This window comes from Sorex araneus, chromosome 4 (genome assembly GCF_027595985.1).
Source record: "Sorex araneus isolate mSorAra2 chromosome 4, mSorAra2.pri, whole genome shotgun sequence".
NCBI classification, from domain to species: Eukaryota; Metazoa; Chordata; class Mammalia; order Eulipotyphla; family Soricidae; genus Sorex; species Sorex araneus.
Window position 1 is genome coordinate 77,453,063 of NC_073305.1, and position 22,212 is coordinate 77,475,274.

General features: G+C 59.6%; 1 protein-coding gene across 2 annotated transcripts in view; it reads left to right on the plus strand.

Moving 5' to 3' along the window:
- Positions 1–555: 555 nt before the first annotated feature.
- The window catches only part of TTBK1 (tau tubulin kinase 1), a 40,584-nt gene continuing 18,927 nt past the window's right edge, over positions 556–22,212 (plus strand). Inside the window, exons 1-13 of one of the 2 annotated variants that reach the window (XM_055136628.1) lie at positions 556–801; positions 3,150–3,311; positions 8,534–8,681; positions 9,800–9,873; positions 10,070–10,210; positions 11,280–11,384; positions 11,525–11,590; positions 12,437–12,529; positions 12,629–12,754; positions 14,700–14,854; positions 17,198–17,429; positions 17,510–17,688; positions 19,992–20,553. In XM_055136628.1, coding sequence (XP_054992603.1) covers positions 3,204–3,311; positions 8,534–8,681; positions 9,800–9,873; positions 10,070–10,210; positions 11,280–11,384; positions 11,525–11,590; positions 12,437–12,529; positions 12,629–12,754; positions 14,700–14,854; positions 17,198–17,429; positions 17,510–17,688; positions 19,992–20,553 — 1,989 coding nt within the window. In that variant the 5' untranslated portion in view covers positions 556–801; positions 3,150–3,203. The remainder of the gene's footprint in view (positions 802–3,149; positions 3,312–8,533; positions 8,682–9,799; positions 9,874–10,069; positions 10,211–11,279; positions 11,385–11,524; positions 11,591–12,436; positions 12,530–12,628; positions 12,755–14,699; positions 14,855–17,197; positions 17,430–17,509; positions 17,689–19,991; positions 20,554–22,212) is intronic. The other variant, XM_055136630.1, reaches the window with a different exon arrangement.

The window sequence follows — 22,212 nt, forward strand, 5'->3', positions numbered from 1 at the left end:
TGCAAGGAGTTAAAGTGTGCACCTGTATATGTGTGCATGGGTGTACACACCTGTGTGAATATGTGCGTGTGTGCATGTATGTGTGCGCACGTGTGCGTGTCTGGGCGCGCGTGTGTGTATACTGGAGTTATGGGGAAGGGTATGTGAGGAGCAATGGGGAGGGGGAGATCAGGAAGGCTGCAGGGAACTGAATTTAAGGAAAACATGCAGGTATGGAGGATGGAATGAAGGACCAGATCAGTTCAGGCTGACGGGACAGGTGAGCAGTGATCAGGACCCTCAGAGAGTGGAAAGGATAATCACAGGTATGGACACAGGTGAGCCTCACGGGGACAGGTAAGAAGTGATGGGGCCTTCCTGGGGAGAGGCAGCAAGTCACTGCAGAGCCCAGCAAGGAAAACTGAGAGCCCAAAGCCCGTGGCGGGGCGGCGCGGGCGACGGGCGCGGGGCAGAACGTGATGTCAGAGGACGGACGGTGATGTCAGCGGCGGGCGGGGGGCGGGTGATGTCAGGGCTGGTGCTGATGCTGGCGGCGCGGTGCATTGTGGGCAGCTCCCCGCTCTGCCGCCGCCGCCGCCGCCGCCGCCGCCGCCCGAGAAGGATCGGGGCCGGGCCGGGCCGGGCCGGGATGGTCCGGGTCGGGAGGCCGCCGCCGCCGCCGCCGGAGGGAGCGGGCCGTCCAGCGCCGCACTGAGCCGCCCCCGCCCCCGCCCCGCCCCGGCCCCGGGGGATGCGCCGCCCCGAGCCGCTGCCGCCGCCGCCGCCGCCGCCGCAGCCGCAGCCGCAGCGGGCACAGAGCAGGTGAGCGGGGCGGGGCCGCCGGGCGGGGGGCGGCGGGGGGCGGCGGGGGGTTCCTGCCCCGGGTCAGCGGGGCTTCGGGCCTGGTTCGCCCGGCTGCCTTCTCTAGCTCCCCCTCCCTGCTGCCATCGCCGCCCCGGGGACGCTGGCCTACACCGCCTGGGCCGCATCCCCGGGCCTGGAGCGTTCCCTGCCCCCGCACACAGCCCTCCGACTCTAAGGCTCCTCTCTCCCGGCACCCCTTCCCCACCGGCTCCAGAACCTACCTCTCTCTCTCTCTCTTTCTCTCTCTCCCTCCTGTTCTCCTCCCTCCATTCCTCACTCCCTCTCGCGGTCCCCTCGCCCCCTCACCTGTCACTCTGATCTCTGCTGTCTGTTTCTTCCCCAACCCCCTCCTCCTCGTCCCTTCCTTCCCTGTCAGCCCCCTTCCACACCTCTGTTCACCTGTTCCCATTACTCCTCACTGGTCTCTGCTCCTTCCTTCCTGAGCTTCCACATTCCCACACACACCTCACATAGCTGCACATCAGCACCTGCACCTACCCCGCCACCAGGGAAGTTAGGTAGATCTCTCTCTCTCTCTTTCTCTCTCTCTCTCTCTCTCTCTCTCTCTCTCTCTCTCTCTCTCTCACACACACACACACACACACACACACACACACACACACACGCCACACCTGCTTGTGTGCATGCTGTGACTGCTACTCGAGACCTCCTCCTTACAAGCCCCCTCCCCACACCCATGCTTCCACACACCAGAAGGTCCTGAGGGGGTGGCAAATTCCTGAAGTTTGTGGGGTCCACCCCAGTGTGAGCTGAGTGTCATCCCCCGAGCAGAGAGGGAGTCGGGGGTCAGGGAGAGACAAGGGGCCCCCATTCGCCTCTTGCCTCTATGCTTCCATTCCCCACCTCGCCTCTCCCTTGGAGGCTTACCCATCCCTAAAAATGGAAGCAGCACCAAATTTTCCTGTCAGTCCATAGACTACACCTCCCAGCCCCTGGAAGCCCCCCAGAGCTCACATGCTTCTGCTTCTTTTGCCCCCTGCCAGCTGCTTCCGTGGCTTCTTCAGTTTTCTCCCCATCCTTCACTGTGTCCTACTCCATCTCGGCCACCTTCTCTCTAGGGCCTCCTGTCCCTGGCCTCGCCTTTGTAGTCTAAAGAGGCCTCTTTCTCTCCACAGTCTTGTATCCTCAAGTCTTGTGGAGTGGAGCAGCCAGTCAGTCAGGTCATTCGAACAAAGAGAGTGACAGTTACTGTTCCCGTGACGATCTCTCTCCCACATGTCCACAGCACACCATGACCCATGAAGGTGGTTCCCACACCTGCCTCAGGGACTTTGCTCCCTCTTCCTGCCCTCTCTTCCAACCTGTCACCCAGAGTCACTGTGAGGGCCAAGCAGTAAGCAGAGAACAAGAGCAGGAGGAAAGGGGGTGACAGGTCCTGCTGTCCACCCCTTGCTAGCGTGGCGCCGATCTCCAAAAGCATCCCTTACCCCTTGCCTGCACACCTGCCTGTCACACACCGACGACACAAAACTGCACCTTAGCACACACACAGACCCACACAGATGCACACAAACGCATCTCCATTCCTCGGGTGACACAGGCCTGCTCTCCCTGCCCTCACAGGAGGGACACTCGCCCCGGGAGCCAATTGCTGCCCTCCCTAGTGCTATGTTCCTTCTTGCTGACCCCTGAGCAGCCACAGAAAGGTGTGGTCACTGGCTCTCACCCCTGCCCAGTGATCTTCAGCTCCCTGGCATTCTGCTCCCCCCCTACTTCCGCTGGACTCTGGCTCCCCAGCCCCCTTCCCTTCCCACCTCCCTGGTGAGCTGGGGCACCCCTCCCTGCCTCCATCTCCAGGCTCCTCCCGTGTTCTGGATTAGCAACACCCCCTCCCTGGGTGAGCAGGTCCAGGGTGCATGGCCCACGGGCCCTTCTCCTTGGGCACACAGCTCCACAGGCGCCCTGTGGCATAGCAAACGTGTGGGTGCTTTAGGGTCACAGAGGAAATCCCTGAAACTGTTCCTCCCCCCCCAGCCCCTGCCCCATCTCCCTTTCACAAGGTGGGTCCCAGTTGAGGCTGCTTCCCTGCTGTCAGCATGTCCTGGCGAACTCCTTCCCCCCAGCCCCTCTCTGCCCATCCGCGCGCGGGGAACGCTTTCCCACCGCTACTTGTAATTCTCGTCTCCTCTGACCTCCACGGGGCTGTTCACACCGCGCTTCCCGCTGGCGAATGTACCCGGTGGGCCAGGGAGGCTGCCAGCCAGGACTGGGGGGTGCTTCTATCAGCCTGCCAAGTGGCCCAGGGTCCAGAGTCGCCCCACTCACAGCCCCTCCGCACCCCCCAGGTAGATGGCCTCCCCAGGGCAGGCCCTGCGGACACCCCTCCCTCCGGCTGGCGGATGCAGTGCCTAGCGGCAGCTCTTAAGGACGAAACCATCATGAGTGGGGGAGGGGAGCAGGCCGACATCCTGCCGGCCAACTACGTGGTCAAGGATCGCTGGAAGGTGGTGAGTTAGTGACCCCGCGGGGCAGTGGGAGGGGCCGAGGGCGGGGGGGGGCAGGAGAGGATCCGGCCGGCAGTTACCCCCCCATCCCGCCCCTACCATCAGAGGGAGGTGGCCCTGTCTCATTTGCATAATGCTTGCGGAGCCTTGAATTTTGTCTACACTTGTGCACAGTCGCCTCCCCCGAGCCTGCTCCCCGACCCTGCCTCGGCTCCCCCTTTCCCCGCTGGGTCATGTTGGTCGGGCCCGGCCTGGAACAACTCCTGGTTGGATGCCTGAGCCGGAGCTGCAGAGCGCGGGGGGGGGGGGGGGGGGAGGAGGGACGGGGAGGGGGCTCTTTCTCCGCCGGACCTTGGGGACGGGCGGGGAGGCCTCTGTCGCTCCGCTTCCGCGGAGGTTCGGGAAAGAGGCTCCGCAGCCGGCTCCCACCGCAGCCTCACTCCATCTCGCCATCCACCCTCCTCCCCTCGCGGCTTCCTGCGGCAGGTGCAACACGCCGAGACTCCATCTCCCAGTGTGCCTTGCTCCCGCAGCCCCAGCACTTCAGGCTGCTTTGCCTGCCGGGAGTTGTAGTCCGAGCTCCTCGGGGCGGGGGCTGGGCGCGTGGGGAGAGGGCCACGTGAGGGTCGTGGGGGAAGAGCGTCTCTGATAAGTGGGTTCCGTTGGAGACCAACCCCTGCGACACCGCCTCTCCCCGCTCCCGCCCCCCATCGCCAAGAGCGCTCTGGAATCCTCTTTATCTTTCTGGGGGGGAGGGATGGTGTGGGGCTGAGTGTGGGTCTGCACCAGGGTCGGGAGCCAGGAGGAAGGAAGCGGGGCGGGACACAATAGTCAGCACTGAATTATTGTTGGGGAGCAGAGGGGGAGCTGGGAAGCAGGTTCAGCTCAGCAGGGTTGAGGGGAAGGTCGGGTCTCCATGGCAACAACCCCTGGCCACAGGACCCCTAATAGCCAAGGGAGTGTCCCGCCAGAGAAGCCCCTGGGACTGGAGGGTGGTGGGTGGCGGGAGAGAGGGTAGGGGAGGAGGGAAGGAGCTTTCTTTCTTTCTTTTTTTGGGAGGGTGGGGTGGGGGGCACACCTGGCGGTGCTCAGGGGTTCCTCCTGGCTCTGCACTCAGGAGTTACTCCTGGAAAACTCGAGAGACCTATGGGGTGCTGGGAATTGAACCCAGGTTGGCTGCATGTGCCCAACCCACTGTACTATCACTCCAGCCAGGAAGGAATTTTTTATGCTGGAAGGAAGATTGCAGAAGAGGGAGAGGAAGAGGGCAGAAAATGGGGATGGAAGGGGGACCAGGACGGTGATGAGAGGAATGAGTGTGGCCACGGGGCGCTTTGGGTGTGGGGGGGAGAGGGAAGATAATCCCAGAGCCCCAGAGCCTCTGGGTTCTCTACACTAACGCTTAGCCTGACCACTTCGGGGAGGAGAGAAGGACCTTTGCGTTGAAGAGGTCTGGAAATGTGGGTTACATATTAAGCTCGTGCTAGTTGGCCTTGCCTTGGTTTTGAAGGATGAAGCAGAAGGTGAGGGCGAGAGAAATGGCTGGGGAAGGGGTGAGCTTACATCTGTGCCAGGACTTCGACCTCTCTTCTACCCCTCTCCCTCCCCAGCCCCTAGGCAACCAGAAAGGACAGCATGGGGTATCAGCTGTCCCCCCTCCTGTTCCTGCACCCAACTCCCAGTGGAGGGGGTGGAGTGGAAGGCACAGGAACCCAGAACAAGCCCCCAGAGCTGCACAGTGACAGGAGAAAAATGTGGGTCTGAGACACTGGGTGGAGTCCTAGAGCAATAATGACACTTGACTCGAGGGAACGTGCTCTCGGCAACAGAAGGACAGATACTAATACTAGGAAGAAACCTTAACATTTGATTTAAACTCTTACTGTTTCCAGGAACTATCCAAAATGCCTTATCTCAGGCCAGAGCAATAATACAGCTGGTAGGGCGTTTCCCTTGCATACCGCCAACCTGGGTTCAATCCCCGGCATCCCATATAGCCTCCCAGAGCAACATCAGGAATGATTCCTGAGTGCAGAGCTAGAAGTAAGCCCTGAGCACTGCCAGGCGTGCCCCCCCCCAAAAAAAAATACAACAAAATGCCTTACCTGCATGATCTCAACACCTATGGAGTAGACAATATTAGTATAATTTTCCCTGTCTTGCAAGTGTGGATACTGAGACCCAAAGATGCGCTATCCTGCCAGATTCTTATGACCGGTCAGGGGAATCAGGTCTGTGTGACTGTTGTTGGCTCAGAGGCCAGCAGGCTCTGCTGTTTGCCCAGGACTGGAATCAGAATCAGAATCAGAATCACAGAGCGAAGGAAGCTTTCACCAGCTCTAGTCCCAGGCTGCCATTCTACTCATAAGGAAAATGGAAAGCTCAGAATTTCAGAAACTCACCCCAGTGCACCAGAGCTGGGCCAAGAACATCAGGTTTCCATCAATGCTTTGTGAAATCTGGGCCCATCAGGTCATATTCCACCTGCAGTTCAGAGAGGTCTTTCAGCAGGGAAGGGATCCTGAAAAAGGCAGGCTGGGAGGCGTGGGGTCTGTTTGTTTTCTTTTGTTGGGCCCCATCTGACAGTGCTCAGAACCCATTCCTGGTTCTGTGTTCAGGGATCACTCCTGGTAGGGCACGGAGGACCCAGGTTTGAAACCTGGGTCAGCTGTTTGCAATAGATACTTGCACACCAAGTATGCTCTGGCCTCCGCTCTCACTTTATTCCAGCTTAGCCCTCCAGTCCATGAACACCCAGGTGAAGACTGTGTTCTGCACTAGATCGCCTGGGTTTAAATCAAACCTGAATTGGGGGCTGGAGCAATAACCCAGTGGGAAGGCTGCTTGCCTTGCTTGCAGCCAATCTGGGTTCTATCCCCAATATCCCACAGGGTCCCTCCAAGCCCCACCAGGAGGGATCCCTGAATGCAGAGCCAGGAATAAACCCTGAGCACTGCCAGGTGTGGCGGTAAAATAAAAACAAAATAAACAAATGAAATGTGTCTTTGCCATGTCAACAGCACCTAGACAAGATCCCTAACTCCGCATCATCAGTTACCTTCTGTACAAAATGGGGGAATACACTGAACCTTCCTTCCTCAGTCTGAGCTACTGGGAGTTGGTTTTTTTTTTTTTTTTTTTCTGTTTTGTTTGTATGTGGTGGTGTGAGGGTAACAGATGTTGATGCTCAGGATTGACTCCTGACTCTCTGCTCAAGGATTATACCTTGCAGTGCTCGGGGAACCCTATGTAGTTCCAGGGATCAAACCCAAGTCAGCTGTGTGCAAGGCAAATGCCTGACTATCTCCCCAGCTATCCAGCCGGGAGCCTTGAGGCATGAACTGAGGTAGTGTCTGTGAGTTGGTTGGAAGAGGTGGCACTTCCCTCTCCCTCGCCCTTTCCTCTGTGCTCACACACAGCAAGCTGCAGAGGAATCTAGAAGATAGCAGAAACTCCCCTGAGCTTAAGGTTCCCAGGGAAAGACATGCCATTGCTCCCCTGTGCGTCGGCATGCTCTTGGTTCTGAGACGCTCCTCCATGTCTGCTCTTCTTTGGCACCTCAAGAGGTGATAGACTCTAGTTTATTATAATTCTTCCTCCGTCCTCTTTCCCTGTCCCTTCCTGGACCCAAGCACCTTCCAGATCCCCACCAGCCTTCCACTCCTCTTCTGCAATCCTCCCTCCAGTCTTCTCTCTGCCTTTCTAGCAGGGGTTCCTATTATTAGCTGCTGGGAAGTCCTCTGCATTGCCATGCCCTCCCCCACGCCCCTCCACTCATACATCAACATTTATCTTGAGCCATTAAACATTTATTGGACACCGAGTGAGTGCTGGATAAATGCTAGACAAGGGCTCAGTCAGAGATTGGGAGACTCTGAGAGGGCAGCTGCTCGGCAGGGCAGTCTGGGTGCTCATTAGCAAGCCCCGCTGCTCCGAGGAGTGGTGAGGCTACAGGACATGAAGGTGGAGGGGGTGCTGGCAGGTACTGGGGAGGGACCCTCTGGAGGGACAGGCTGCCTGGGCAGCTGAGAACTGAAACGTACATCATCTTTGTGTGTTTTGGGCCACACCTGGCGATGCTCAGTGGCTACTCCTGGCGGTGCTCAGGGGACCATATGGGATACTGGGATCAAACCCGGGTTGGCTGTGTGCAAGTATCTCTCTCTAGTCCTGAGGTGTATATCCTAAGCCCAAGGGAAAACTTCTCGGATCTCGGCACCTCCTCCTCAGTCCCCATCACTGCCACCTCCCCCTCACTCTCCATGACCTTGGGGCCTGACTGGGAAGGACTAGCTAGCTGACTCTCACCCCTTGCCCATCCTTCCTCCATCACTGCGTGTCCCCTGCCTTCTCTGGGCACCCACCCTGGGCCAGCTGTCCATGGCCCTGTCCTACAGCAGTTATCTCCCTCCTGCCAATCTCTTGCAGCCCCTCTTCCCTGAGAGAAGGCTCAGGTGGGCTTGTGGGTCTGGGCAGTGAACGCCCTTTGCTGGATGCTGTCCTCCACTCCCTCTCTCCCTCTGGGGACAGCTTTCAGGGAACACTGCCAGCCCTGGCTGCTTCCCCCAGGGGCTCTGCAAGAAGCTGGGAGCTCCTGAAACTGATTTTCCTTCTGGAGGGAGGGGAGTAGTGGTGGGGTTGAGGGTGTCCCCCAGAGAAGAGAGGGTCCAGAGGGCCTGTTTTCTCCTGACTCCCACCCAGGCGGGTCCTCATGTCTGTTTGCAGTTGGTCTCCAGTCTTGCACCACCCACTCTGACATCTGACGCATATGTGTACACATGCATACATACACATATGCATACGCATGTGCTTGTGTAAACTGCATGTTGTACATGAGCACGCAGTATGCACATGCACGTGTGTGCACCTGTGTCTGTATGTGTGCATGCTTGTGTGTACATATACACATGTGCACTGTGTGTATACGTGTGTGCATCTTTTTTGTGTCTGTGTGGCTGTGCATGTGTATGCAAGCGTGTATATGAATGTGCGCATGCATGCAAGTGCATGGGATCATGTGTATGTACGTGCGAGTGTGTGCGTGCATATGGCTGCCCACTCCTGGACTGACCAGGTCGGGGGTGGGTGCAGGAAGGGCGACACTGTCCTCCCTTTCACAGAGTCCCCGCCCCCGCCCCGCCCAGGGAAGATGCCACCCCGCTGCGGGTGGGGTGTGACACTGCTCAGCCCCTACTCCTACCGCCCCCCCCCCCCCGTCTCTCCAGCTGAAAAAGATCGGAGGTGGGGGCTTCGGTGAGATCTACGAGGCCATGGACCTGCTGACCCGAGAGAATGTGGCCCTCAAGGTGGAGTCGGCCCAGCAGCCCAAGCAAGTCCTCAAGATGGAGGTGGCTGTGCTCAAAAAGCTGCAAGGTGTGTGGGCAGGGCGGGAGGATGAGAGCGGGTGGGGCTAGGGGCGCTAGGCGAAGGGACGGGGCGAAGCCAGTGAGCAATGGGTGGGGCTGGGGGCGGGGCGGGAGGATGAAAGGCCAGTGGGTGTGGTAAAGGGCGGGGCTATTAGAGTGAGCCAATGGGTGGGACCGGGGCGGGGCGGGAGGATGAGAGCGGTCAGTGGGTGGTGCCAAGGGCGGGGCTATTAGAGCGGGCCAATGGGTGGGACCGGGGCGGGGCGGGGGGAATGAGAGCGGTCAGTGGGTGGGGTAAAGGGCGGGGCTATTAGAACGGTCAGTGGGTGAGGCCGGGGCTCCTGGAGGACAAGCCTAAGAGTGAGGATGGAGCTAAGGGCCCTTCTAGACTAGGTGGTAGGGAGGGAGATGTTGGACAGGCAGAGAGTGTGCGGGGAGTTCTTAGGGTTGAGTGCGAGAAGGAGGAAGCTGTGAAGAAGGAGGACTCAGGGGCCTGGCGCACCTGCTTGGCTGACCGAGGTCCAGCTGGGGAGGTCCTGAAAGAAAATAATAAATAGGGCCGGGGAGAAAGTACAAGTAGGTAGGACTCTTGCCTTGCTTGTGACCGACCAGGGGTCAATCCCCAGCATCTCATATGGTCCCCTGAGCAATGCCAGGAGTAATCCCATAGCACAGAGCCAGGAGTAAGCCTAATGTGGCACAAAAACTTAAAAAAAAAAACTATGAAGGAACATCTCTGAATCTCTGAATTTCTTTCTGCCAGAAACAATTTCTTTAGTTGAGCATCAAAGTAAATATTTGAGAAGCACAGGTAGGACTGGAGTGATGAAACAGCAGGAAAGGCGCTTGCCTCCTACGTGACCGACCCAACTTCATTGGCACCTCGTATGCTCCTCTGAGTCCTGCCAGGAGTAATTGCTGAACAGAGTCAGGAAGAATTGCTGGGCACTGCCGAGTATGGCCCAAAAGCAGAAAGAAAGAAGAAAAAAGAAAAAGAAGGAGAGGAGAGAGAGAGAGAGACAGAGAAAAGGAAAGGCAAGCAGGCAGACAGGCAGACAGGAAGAAAAGAAAAAGGCCAAGGAAGGAGGAAGGGGTGAGGGCTGAGCTGCTGTCTTTGCCCCTCAGGTAAAGACCACGTGTGCAGGTTCATTGGCTGTGGCCGCAACGAGAAGTTCAATTATGTGGTGATGCAACTGCAGGTGAGGGCCAGGGTGTCTGTCTGTCTGTCTGTCTGTGGACCCAGGGCGGGAAGTGGGAAGGAAGGGTAAGGAGAGTCCCTGCAGGAGTGGAAAATGGGCTTGAGCTGTGGCGGGGGGGGGGCAGGCTGTGCAGAGCCCAGGGTGGGGGGTGGGCAGTGGTCAGGATGGCCGCTGAGGGCTCCCTCTGCCCCCCCAGGGCCGAAACCTGGCTGACCTACGCCGCAGCCAGCCCCGAGGCACCTTCACGCTGAGCACCACACTGCGGCTGGGCAAGCAGATCCTGGAGTCCATCGAGGCCATCCATTCGGTGGGCTTCCTGCACCGTGACATCAAGCCGGTGAGGTCACTGAGCCCCCTCCCCCAGGGCAGCCCCTCCCCCCTCCACTCCCCTTCATTCTCCTGCAGAATAGAAACTGGGTGGGGGACACTTTCTTCCCTCTGCTCCCCACCCCGTTCTGTAGCGCCCCCTGCCCTCTCTGTTCTCTTCTCTCTCCACCCCCCACACCTCTGATCTGACCTTGAGCCCTAGAGAGGGGACGTGGGCGGGGGCTGAGGGAAGGTACAGTGGCTGCAGTTCAGGAACTGCAAGTTGCTGCTTTTGTGACTTCTTGGCTCTGGTGCGAGGAAAACATCTCCGGTCCCCTGGGCCACAGACTGAAAGGTGAGAGGGCTGCGGGGCTCCTGCGGCCTTAGGACAGGACGCCACGCTGAGCCACGCTAGCCACGCTGAGCACCGGGGCTCAGGCTGACACCCCCATGACACCCCCAGCCCCCGGGTTCTCGCTGCTGTGTGACCTTGGAGACCCCCCTCCTCTTTTGGTTTTTGGGCCACACTCAGCGATGCTCAGGGGTTACTCCTGGCTCTGCACTCAGGATAACTCCTGGGGATGCTAACCTGGGGATGCTAATGGGACCTGGACCATATGGGATGCTGGGGATTGAGCGGCTTGCAAGGCAAACGCCCTACCTGCTGTGCTATCACTCTGGTCTCCCTCCTCTTTCTTTTAACCCTTTCCCTTCCTCATGAGAAAAGGCACTGGAGAGACAGTACAGGAGGTAACACACCCGCCTTACACACAGCTGACTCCAGGTCCATCCCTGAGGACTGCTGTGAGCAGGCCATAAGCACTGCCAAGGTGTGGCTCCCAAGCACCCACACACACACACACACACACACACACACACACACACACACACACACACAAAAGTAAAGAATATAAAATAAATTAAATTAGGAGACCCAGTCCTGGCTCAGAATTTGGCTCCTTCAGCCGGAGGACACAAAGGTGAAGGAAGAGGTCTTAGCTGTGGGCCCAGCCGCCCTCCCCATTAGCTGTTGCTGGTGCCTCTGTCATGGCCAGGTGGCGGGGGGATGCCAGAGGCTCATGTTCCCTGTCCCACCGTAGTCTAACTTCGCCATGGGCCGGCTCCCCTCCACCTACCGGAAGTGCTACATGCTGGATTTTGGACTGGCCCGGCAGTACACCAACACCACGGGGGACGTTCGACCTGTGAGTAGCTGCATACTACTAGCTGCAGCGGGGGGGGGGGGGGGGGGGGTGCGGGGGTCAGGATCCTGCAGGTGGGGCCGGGCTGGCAAGCAGGGTTGGGGGGCAGTGAGAGAGGACCCTGGTGCTCTTTTCCTTTGCAGCCTCGCAATGTGGCCGGGTTTCGAGGGACCGTCCGCTATGCCTCAGTCAATGCCCACAAGAATCGCGTGAGTGGCAGAGCCCAGACCCGGGGGCTGGGGCAGGGCCAGCAGCTGACACCCAGTGTGGGCAAAGCGGTTCTTCAGAGACTCTTGGTCCTTGCTGGGGGCGGAGTCGGGGGGAGGGGGGCATGCTCTTTTGATGGCTGTCGCCCATCTCCATAGCATGGTAAAGCTCAGACAGGGTTCTTGGTGTGCGTGTGCTCTGTGAAGCCAGGAATGGAACCCAGGTCCCTGCACAGGCCGGGCAAGCACTCCCGGGCTCAGATCCAAGCACTTTTTTGGGGACCCAAAAAGGAATACTTGGCCTGGTGTGGTGAGCTCACAGTTTCAGTGCTCAGGCCTGTTGGTGCTGGAGGCCACCGGGGCTGCTCACAGTGGTGCTGGAGACGCTGGGGATTGAACCTGAGTCCTCCCTCAGGCACGCACTCCAGCTTCTGGGCAGCAAATCCAGGGCCATGCGCTGTTGCTGAGATGCACGCCCAGGCCAGGCAGACGCTGAACTGGGAGACACAACCATGGTCTCAGAAAAATCCCAGTTCTGGGGCTGAAGCAGTAGCACAGTGGGTAGGGCGTTCGTCTTGCACGTGGCCGACCCGGGTTCGATTCCCAGCATCCCATATGGTCCCCTGAGCACTGCCAGGGGTAATTCCTGAGTGCAGAGCCAGGAGTAACCCCTGTGCATTGCCGGGTATGACCCAAAAAGCAAAAAAAAAAAAAAGAAAAGAAAAATCCCAGTTTTGCTTTAGGGCCTGCATGTGGCACTTCTGTGGCTCAAGGAAGGGTCAGCCCTCCTTTCCAGGGAGAAACCTGAGAGCTGTACCTGTCCCCCCTCCCCGCCCCGTGCCCCACCAGGAGATGGGTCGCCATGACGATCTGTGGTCCCTCTTCTACATGCTGGTAGAGTTTGCTGTGGGCCAGCTACCCTGGAGGAAGATCAAGGACAAGGTGAGCAGGCCAGGTGGGCCTGAGGAGGGGGTGGCAGGGCCGTCAGGGGACTGAGGGCGGCATCCGGGGCTCTATCTCCCCCTGTCCGCGTGCCTCCAGGAGCAGGTCGGGATGATCAAGGAGAAGTACGAGCACCGGATGCTGCTGAAGCACATGCCCTCTGAGTTCCACCTCTTCCTGGATCACATTGCCAGCCTCGACTATTTCACAAAGCCAGATTACCAGGTGCCGCTCGCCCCTCCACCCGCTCGCCAATGCCTTGTTCTGAGCCCGGGGCCTGCTGAGGCCAACACCTGCCGCTCTATTCGCTCCTGTTTGGGGGCCATATACGGCAGCGTGCAGGGCTTACTTCTGACTACACTCAGGGGCCATCCTGGCAGTGCTAGAGGGACCATACAGGATGCAGGGGATTGACCCTGGGTCAGTTGCATGCAAGGCAAGCGCCCTACCCACTGTACTATCTCTCTGGCCCCAGTACCCTGCCATGTGGTCCCGAGCATTTCCCCCGTCTTCCCACTGCACAAAAATGTAGCCCCCTTGTAAACAGCAGCTATAGCTCACCATGAATATACCTCTTCCATGGTTTTTTTTTGTTTGTTTTTTTTTTTGTTTGTTTGTTTGTTTGCTTTTTGGGTCACACCTAGCGATGCACAGGGGTTACTCCTGGCTCATGCACTCATGCACTCAGGAATCACTCCTGGTGGTGCTCAGGAAACCATATGGGATGCTGGGAATCGAACCCGGGCTGGCCGTGTGCAAGGCAAACGCTCTACCTGCTGTGCTATCATCCCAGCCCCGGGTTTTCTTTTTATGCATTACTTTTCCTGCATTCATTCTTGCAGGAAACATTTTCACTTCTAAACACTTTTACTCTCCTTTGTGACAATGAGTGTACTTGTGTTACTGATCTAGCACTTAACAATTCATGAAGCCAGGTGCTTTATTTAATTAGTTTTTGTTGTTGTTTTTTGGGTCACATCTAGCAGTGTTCAAGTGCTACTCCTGGCAGTGGTGCTCAGGGGACCATGCAGTGCTGGGGGTTGAACCTGGGACTCCTGCGTGTGAAGCATGCACTCAGCCCTTGGCCTCTTTCGGTCCCCTAATCATTCTCAAGACTTTACACCCCAGCTCTGCAGAGGGTCAAATGGCACAATTATTCCCATCTCCTGGTTGAGCAAACTGAGGCCCAAAGGTAGTTAGGGCAGGGCTGGGCCCATCTTCTCCCTTCATGCCCAGTGCCCTTCCTAAAGCCCCTCATTCTGGGGGACGCCCCTGACCCCATCAGCCTTGTTCTGCCCCATGCCAGGCACAGAATGAGCACTCACCGAAGTGGGTGCTCCCGGCAGAGCACAAGCTGCATGTTCTGGGGAGAGCGGTTAGCAGCAGGCAGGCTCGTCTGCAGCTCCGTGCCCCAAATCCCTTGAACCACAGTCCTGGTACTTGACGGAGAGCCATGACCCCCCCAGTCCTAGTTCGACCTCGGGGCAGTGGTGGAGCCCAGACCACACAGGTGTAGGGGGCCCCTCTGGGCCCCTGCTGGCTATGCACTGCAGAACCTACCAGATCCCAACACTTCTTCCTTTTTTTTTTTTTTTTGCTTTTTGGGTCACACCTGGCGATGCTTAGGGGTTACTTCTGGCTCTGCACTCAGGAATTACTGATGGCGGTGCTCGGGGGACCATATGAGATGCTGGGAATCAAACCCGGGTCAGCCGAGTGCAAGGCAAACGCCCTACCTGCTGTGCTATCGCTCCAGCCCCAGATCCCAACACTTCAGACCTGCCCAGACCTCATGCCCCGCTGGGTCAGCAGCAGGAGCCATCAGGAGAGGCCTCAGAGGGGTCAGGGTGTGGGAAAGCCGGAAGGCCAGGGGGCAGTTTGGGAAACACATGGGGTTTGTTCGCTGAGAGGCTGGAAGTGGCCAAAGGGATGGGGCATGGAGCGACCAGCAGGGAGGGACATGTGGGTGTGGCTTAAATAAGAGTCATTTGCATGATGATTTGCATATCCTCTGCATGTTTTCATTGAAAATCAATGTGCCCTTCTCCTTCCAATGTCCCCTCTCCTGGATGGCCCCTCTCTCCCCCACCCCACCATCCCAGCAAGTGCCTGCTCCTCCTTGCTAGCCCCCGGGGTCACCTCTCTGTCCTCCCCCCTCCGGCCCCCCCAGCTGATCATGTCAGTGTTCGAGAACAGCATGAAGGAGCGGGGGATCGCAGAGAATGAGGCCTTTGACTGGGAGAAGGCTGGCACCGATGCCCTGCTGTCCACGAGCACCTCCACCCCGCCCCAGCAGAACACCCGGCAGACGGCAGCCATGTTCGGGTGAGTCTGGGGGTCGGGGAGTGCAGGGGCCCGGGTCGGCCTCTCGGCCTGCCAGGACACCGCGGACCGTCTCTCCTCTCCCATGCTCAATGCTGGGCTCTTGGTTTTGTGTGAAACTTTATTTAAACACTATAACTTATGAAGTTGTTCACCATACAGTTGTTTCTGGTGTCCAACATCCCAACACTGGCCCCACCAGCAATGCGCCCTTCCCTCCACCAGCACCCCCAGTTTTCCAGCCACCCCCAAGCCTGCTCTCTCAGCAGACACTAATTCATGTTCTTTCATATTGCCCGTTGCAGCAGGTATCTTGTAATGGTGTTGCTGCCGGCCTGGCCGAAGGGTTTCCTGAGCTGTGAGTGAGGCTGGGCCTTCTGTGTTACTGTTTTCACTCTGTGAGCTTAGGGGGCTTCTGCTCAAGTTTCCCATCTAATTTTCTTGCTTCTACGGGGCTGTCAGCTCACAGGTGCCGCATGCCTGCACTCGGCACCTCCTCATGGTGACTTCAGTGGACAGTCCACGGGCTCCAGGAGTGCTCCTAGATGGTGGCTCCCGACGCTGCTTTGTTTTGTTTTTGTTTCTGGGTCACACCGGTGGTGCTCAGGGGTCACTCCCGTTCTACACTCAGGGATCACTCCTGGTGGTGCTTGGGGCACCATGTGGGTGCTGGAAATTGAACCCAGGTTTGCCACGTGCAAAGTAAGTGCCCTTGCCCTCTGTACTATCGTTCTGGCCCCATTTTTTGTTTGTTTGTTTTGGGCCATAGCCGGAGATGCTCAGGGTTACTCCTGGCTCTGTACTCAGGGATCACTCCTGGCGGTGCTCAGGTGACCAGATAGGTACCCACAGCTCCCCCCTGGATGCCCTCACCTTCCCCCTGGACACTGGGGACTGAACTGGTTGATCATGTGCCAGGCAAATGCTCTACCAGCTGTGCTACCACTTGGGCCCCTGAGGGCCTGTTTTTTGGGTTAATTTTATTAAGTGGCCATACCTGGCAGTGCTCAGGGGCTACTGCAGGCATCCCCGCTAAAAAAGCATGTGTCTCTCCCTTCCCTTGGAGCAGCCCCCTTCAACAGGGGGATTCTTGAGCTTCAGGCTGCCTCGTCTTCCTCTCCACCCTCAATCTGGGTCCGGGGTGCCCTCTCCTCTCGGGGATTTGGTCTTACGGGGAGGAGGGGATCCTGACTGGGGTTACCCACATGTCTCTCAGTGCTGTGGGGAGTGAGCACAGCCCCAGCCTGTGGCCCTGTGGGGCCTCAGACAAAGCATTTGCCTTCCAGACCTCCCAGATGGGGCCCCAGGGCTGAGCACAGGCGTTTTTTGTTTTGTTGGGGGGGCGGGCAACACCCAGCGATGCTCTGGGGTTACTCCTGGCTCTGCACTCAGGAATCACTCCTGGCCGTGCTTGGGGGACCCTATGGGATGCCAGGGATCGAACCTGGGTTGGCTGCGTGCACGGCAAACGCCCTCCCTGCAGTGCTATCACTCCGGCCCCAGCACAGGCTTTTAGATATCACGTGGTTGCCACTGGTGAGTCAGAGTGGCCACCAGTCCCCGCACTTCCCAGAGGGCGCCCCCAGCCAGCACCATGAGGTGCAGCCCCCAGACCAAAAAACCAACCGTGGCATGCTCTGTTCTGAGCTGTGGCCCCGCTACCTAATTTTAAAGCTTTTGTTGTTGTTGGGGAGGGGGCACCCATCAGTACTCAGGGCTTATTCCTGGCTTTGTGCTTAGGTGTCACTTCTGGTGGGGCTCAGGGCACTATATGTGGTGCCATGGCACGAACCCAGGTTGGCCACGTGCAAGGCAAGAGCCCAGCCTGCTGTGCTATCACTCTGGGGTGACAGACCCTTTCAAACTCTGCGAGGAGCACCAAGATAGGGCTGGGGCATGCCGTGAGAGGTGCTGCTGGTGGTGGGGGGTCCCCCCATGAGCCCCAGGAGTGAAGTGGGGAGAGGTGGGCTGGGGAGCTAGGGGTTCTGGTAAGAATTTTCATTTTATTGCTGGGGGCTGTACAGAACCCAGGGACTGGGATGCCAGGTGCTGTGCCCCTGAAGCCTGGGGGCACATTTGTCAAGGAGACACCAGGACGCCCCCATCTTTCCCCAGGCACCCCCCACCTCCCCACAGGACTCCCCCACCTTCCCTCTGGATGCCCGCACCTCCACCCAGGACGCCCCCACCTTTCCCCTGGAGCCCCCACCTCCTGAGTCTCTTCCGAAAGAGGCGCACGGAAGCCCAAGGGCCGCGTGTCCAGCAGATCCCGGGCGGGGAGGAGAGGGCGTGGGGGTCAGCCCCCGCCCCTCGCCCCTCTCATGCCCCCCCGCCTGGCCCCCGCAGTGTGGTGAACGTGACGCCCGTGCCTGGGGACCTGCTCCGGGAGAACACTGAGGACGTGCTGCAGGGCGAGCACCTGAGCGACCAGGAGAACGCGCCTCCCATCCTTCCAGGGAGGCCCCCCGAGGGGCTGGGCCCGGGCGCCCACCTCAGCCCGCACCCCGGGGGTCCCGAGGCGGAGGTGTGGGAGGAGACAGACGTCAACAGAAACAAGCTCCGGATCAACATTGGCAAAGTAAGCGCGGGGAGCCCGGGCGGGGCGCGCCCCCCAGCCCCCGCCGCACGCTCACCCCGCTCACCCCGCGCTCTCCGCAGACGCCCTGTGTGGTGGAGGAGGAGCAGAACCGGGGCGTGGGGATGCCCGGCTCCCCGGTGCGGGCGCCGCCGGACTCGCCCACGACCCCCGTCCGCTCCCTGCGCTACCGGAGGGTGAACAGCCCCGAGTCGGAGCGGCTGTCCACGGCCGACGGGCGGGCGGAGCTGCACGAGAGGAGGTGGGTCTGGGGGCGCGGGGCGCGGGGGAGGCCAGCCGTGTGGTCCCCAGAGCCCGCAGAGCCAGGAGTGACCCCTCAGCATCCCCGGGTGTGGCAAAAAAGGGAAGAAACAAAAGATGTGAGGCGACTTGGGCTCCCCTGCAAGACTCAGAGGGACAGACCAGGTCCTGGCCTGCTGGTGCGTTGGGGTGGGGGGCAGGCAGCCCAGAGAGGGACCATCAGGTGGCACTGCGGTTTCCAGAACACTCCCTGGAGACTCCTGAGGGATGCCAGGGTAAAACTCAGGACCCCTCTGCCTTAGGACAGGGGCTGGGGCGCCACTCAGTGGCAGGAGGGGGGATGCAATTTGGGATTAGTACAGCAGGTCGGGCACTTGCCTGGCACACGCTGACCCAGGTTCTGTTCCCAGCACCCCGTCTGGTCCCCTGAGCCCCCCTGGAGTGATCCCTGAGTACAGAGTCAGCCCTGAAGCCCTGAGCACAGCCTGGGATGGCCCAAAAACTTACAAAAAAAAAAAAAGGAAAAATGGTGACTGTTGAGGAGGGACCTGGCTTTTTTTTTTTTTTTTTTTTTTTTGGTTTTTGGGTCACACCCGGTGATGCACAGGGGTTACTCCTGGCTCATGCACTCAGGAATTACTCCTGGCGGGGCTCAGGGGACCATATGGGATGCTGGAAATCGAACCCGGGTTGGCCACGTGCAAGGCAAACACCCTCCCCGCTGTGTTTTGCTCCAGCCCCCGGGGACCTGACTTTTATGTGCTCTGAAAGTTCCAGTCTCTGGAAGCCTTGAGGACCGGGCATGAGAGGGAAGGCTGTGGGCCTCGAGTGGCCAGCAGTTGGCAGGGAGCAGGGCCATGTCCCCCAGACACTGCTCCTAGCAGCATCCTCTCAGCCTGGCTGTACTGGTACTAGGGGGCCCCAAGGCTAATCTTGAGGACCTGGGCAGTCCCAGGGGTCAAACTCAGGGTCACAAACACCCTGTGCATGTGAGCTGTGGGGACAGGATGTTCTCTGGAAGCCCATCAACAGGAGAATATGGCATGCATCGTCCCGTGACGCCCGCCCAGCTCCCCCGGCCACGAGCTCTGATATGCCCCCTCCCCTTACAGCCCAATGATGGGGGGGGCGCAGGGGGACAGGGAAAGTCAGCCCTGGTTTGAGTAGGGATGTGCACAGCAAAACTTGGGGAGGGGCAGGGCACCGGGATTTAGGGAAAGGGCGAGTCTTCCTTGTGTTGCATCCACCCACCCTACAACTGAAAGCGTCTCCATAAGGGTGTCAGCCCCCTCCTGTTTCCCTCCGCGCCCCCTGCCCCGTCGAGGAGCCCTGGAAGCAATGAGAGTCTCAGCATGGGTTTACGATAATAACAAGCCCGAGTCTCCGAGTGGGTGAGTTCCCCAGGGGTGGAGAGTCCACCGGGACCCAGCCCTGCTGGCGGAGGCAGGTACGTAAACACAGGCCTGCAGGGCAGAAGGGACCCCGGAGAAGCACACGCTCCAGGCGACGGGCTGTGAGGGCAGGCTGAGCTCGCAGCCATGGGGGGAACGGTCAGTGCAGCTGGATGGGTCTGACTGCAGCGGGGAGGGGGGCGTGGGGGCTTAGACCCCTGAGCCCAGGGGTCTGCACTGCCCAACTGAGGAAGGTGGACTTTGTCCTCACGGCTGGGGATTCCTCCGGAGCTTGTTGGGGAGCAGCGAAGGAGGCCAGAACCATCTCCACACACAGGCGCCGGGCCGGAGGGGGTGTCCTGGTGCCAGCAGGGTGGAGCCCCTGAGGGCTTAACCCCAGCAGGACAAGCTTAGCATTGACTTCAGGAAGGCTTGGTGTCTCTGGGGGGGGATCCAGAGGAGTGATCCCCGGACACACGAGCCACATTTTACTCCTGATCTTCCTCATGCTTCTATTCCTGGAGCTTGGTACCACTCAAAACGGTGTTGACTTAGTGTGTGAGTGAGAGTGAGTAAATGAACATGAATGAGTGAATAAACGAAGGTATGAAAAAATGAGTGAATGAATGTATGAATAAGTGAGTGAATGTATGAGTGGGTGAATAAATGTACGAATGAGTGAATGAATGAGTGGATGAGAGTGAATTAGTGAATGAGCTGTGGATCAGTGAGGCCTGTACTGGGTGGAGTGAAGCTGGAGGGTGACAGACCGTCCGGAAGTTCCTGGGTCTGGTTCCGAGGGAGCAGGTTGTGGCTGTCAAGAGGCTCAGGGCATCTCGTGCCACCGCCCCCTGCCTGGGGTCCTGGGGACGCGGCGAGGCCGGGCACTGAGTCCCAGTGGGTGACTTTGCAGGTCACGCATGGATCTGCCCGGCTCGCCCTCCCGCCAGGCCTGCTCATCACAGCCCGCGCAGATGCTGTCGGTGGACACGGGCCACGCCGACCGCCAGGCCAGCGGCCGCATGGACGTGTCTGCCTCCGTGGAGCAGGAGGCCCTGAGCAACGCCTTCCGCTCGGTGCCCCTGGCCGAGGAGGAGGACTTCGACAGCAAGGAGTGGGTCATCATCGACAAGGAGACGGAGCTCAAGGACTTCCCCCCGGGGGCCGAGCCCAGCACGTCGGGCACCACGGACGAGGAGCCCGAGGAACTGCGGCCGCTGCCCGAGGAGGGTGAGGAGCGGCGGCGGCCAGGGACGGAGCCTTCTGTCCGGCCCCGGGGACGCGGCATGCAGACCCTGGCCGAGGAGGACACGCGGCAGGTGCCGCCCCTGTCCCCGCACCCCCAGCTGAGCCAGGCCGACGGCCGGTCAGAGACATCACAGCCCCCCACGCCAGGCAGCCCTTCCCACTCGCCCCTGCACTCGGGACCGCGCCCTCGGCGGAGAGAGTCAGATCCCACGGGCCCACAGAGACAGGTAAGGCCGGGCTGGACCCCCGTACCCCACCCCAGGAGGGCCCACAGGTCCCGGCATGTCGGCCGGGTGCTCCCCAGGAGCTGTTGGGCTGTGATGGAAGCAGGCAGGGGTGAGGGTCCGCCACCCATGCCCGGAAGGGGCGGTGAGGGACAAGGCTTCCCGGAGAAAGGACCTTCCAAATTAGGAGTGCGGTCCTGGACTTGGGGGGGAGCGAGCCAGGTGATCAGGAGACCACTTCACATCAACCATCCTCTAGGACAAAGGCGGGGCGGGGGCAGGGGCAGTGGTCAGAAGGTGCCGGAAGGGAGGCCGCCAGGTAGGTCAAGAGGCTTCAAACAGCGACACAACAGGGCCAGAGCGGTCAGCGGGTTACACGCTGGCCTTGCACGCAGCCGCCCCAGTTCAGTCTCTTGCACTTCATAACATCTTTGGAGCCCTGCTGGCAGAGAACCCTGAGCACAGAGTCAGGAGTAAGCCCTGAGCACTGCCAGGTGTGCCCACCCCCTAGCCCCCCGAAAAAGAGAAAACCATGGATAAAGAAACTTGGTGTGACTCAGTCACATTGTCACCCCTGAGAGAGCCCTGAGGCTGCTTACAGGACACCAAAGCAGGAGCTGCACAGGCCAGCACCACCGGGAAGGTCCTGGGGCTGTGGGCACAGGGCAGGGGGCAAGGGGGGGGTCCAGAGGCACCAACCGGGAAGGGCCACATGGGCTGTGAGGGAGACAGGGTGGGCTTGGCGGATGGCGGCGCCATGCTGAGTGGGCTTAAGGAGAGCGTGGACCCGGACACGGCGACCTTCCAGGCCCTGTGGGCTAACTGTGAGGTACAGACTCGGGGGGTCCTAGAGCCACGGGTGTAGATGACATCACTCAGGACGGGTGAGGGGGGCCACACAATCTCCTCTGGGGGCTCCAAGAAGCCTGGAGAAGGGCCGAGAAGGATGGGTCGGAGCAGGGAGGCTGCCTCCTGGGGAGGGGACAGGGCAGATGGTGGGGCCCGGCTTCGTGTGGGAGGGGACTCCCGGAGCCAAGGTGGATGGTGGTGATGGCCTGCTTTCTGTGGGGACAGGCTCACCTCTGACCTAGGAAGTGGATTGCCAGCAGTTGCCCTGAGTGCTGAACGGTTCGTGTGACATCCTCCACCAGGGGCTGAGGAGAGCCGAGGAGGTCGTGCTGGGGGTTCCGGGGCTGTGCCGCGTTCCGCCCAGTCCTTCCACACTGAGGGTTTTGGGAGATGCCAGGGTGCAGGGCGGTGCAGAGCCCAGTGGGAGGCCAGCCTGGGGGCAGTGCTGGGCCGCAATACTCAGGTCCCGTCCCTGCTCCCAGAGAAGAGGAACTTGGGAAGAAACTGAGAGGTTCGTGCCTTGCTCTGGACGTTGAAAAAGTGGGGGGTTGGAACGTGGGCACCGTGAGTCCCCACCCAGAGAGGACCTGGCTGGTGGGAGTTGGAGGTTCAGAGGTGGCAGGGTGTGGACTAACTTGGCTGGGCAGCTGACCTGGATGAGTCGGCACTAGGATCAGTGGTGGATGGGTGAGAGAGGAAATGGGTCTGCTCCAAGCTCCCTGACCGCTCGTTCACTCACGCGCTCCCGTACTCAGTCACTCCCTCACTCGTGCACTCAGGAAGTCAGTCACTCACACACACACTCAGTTATTC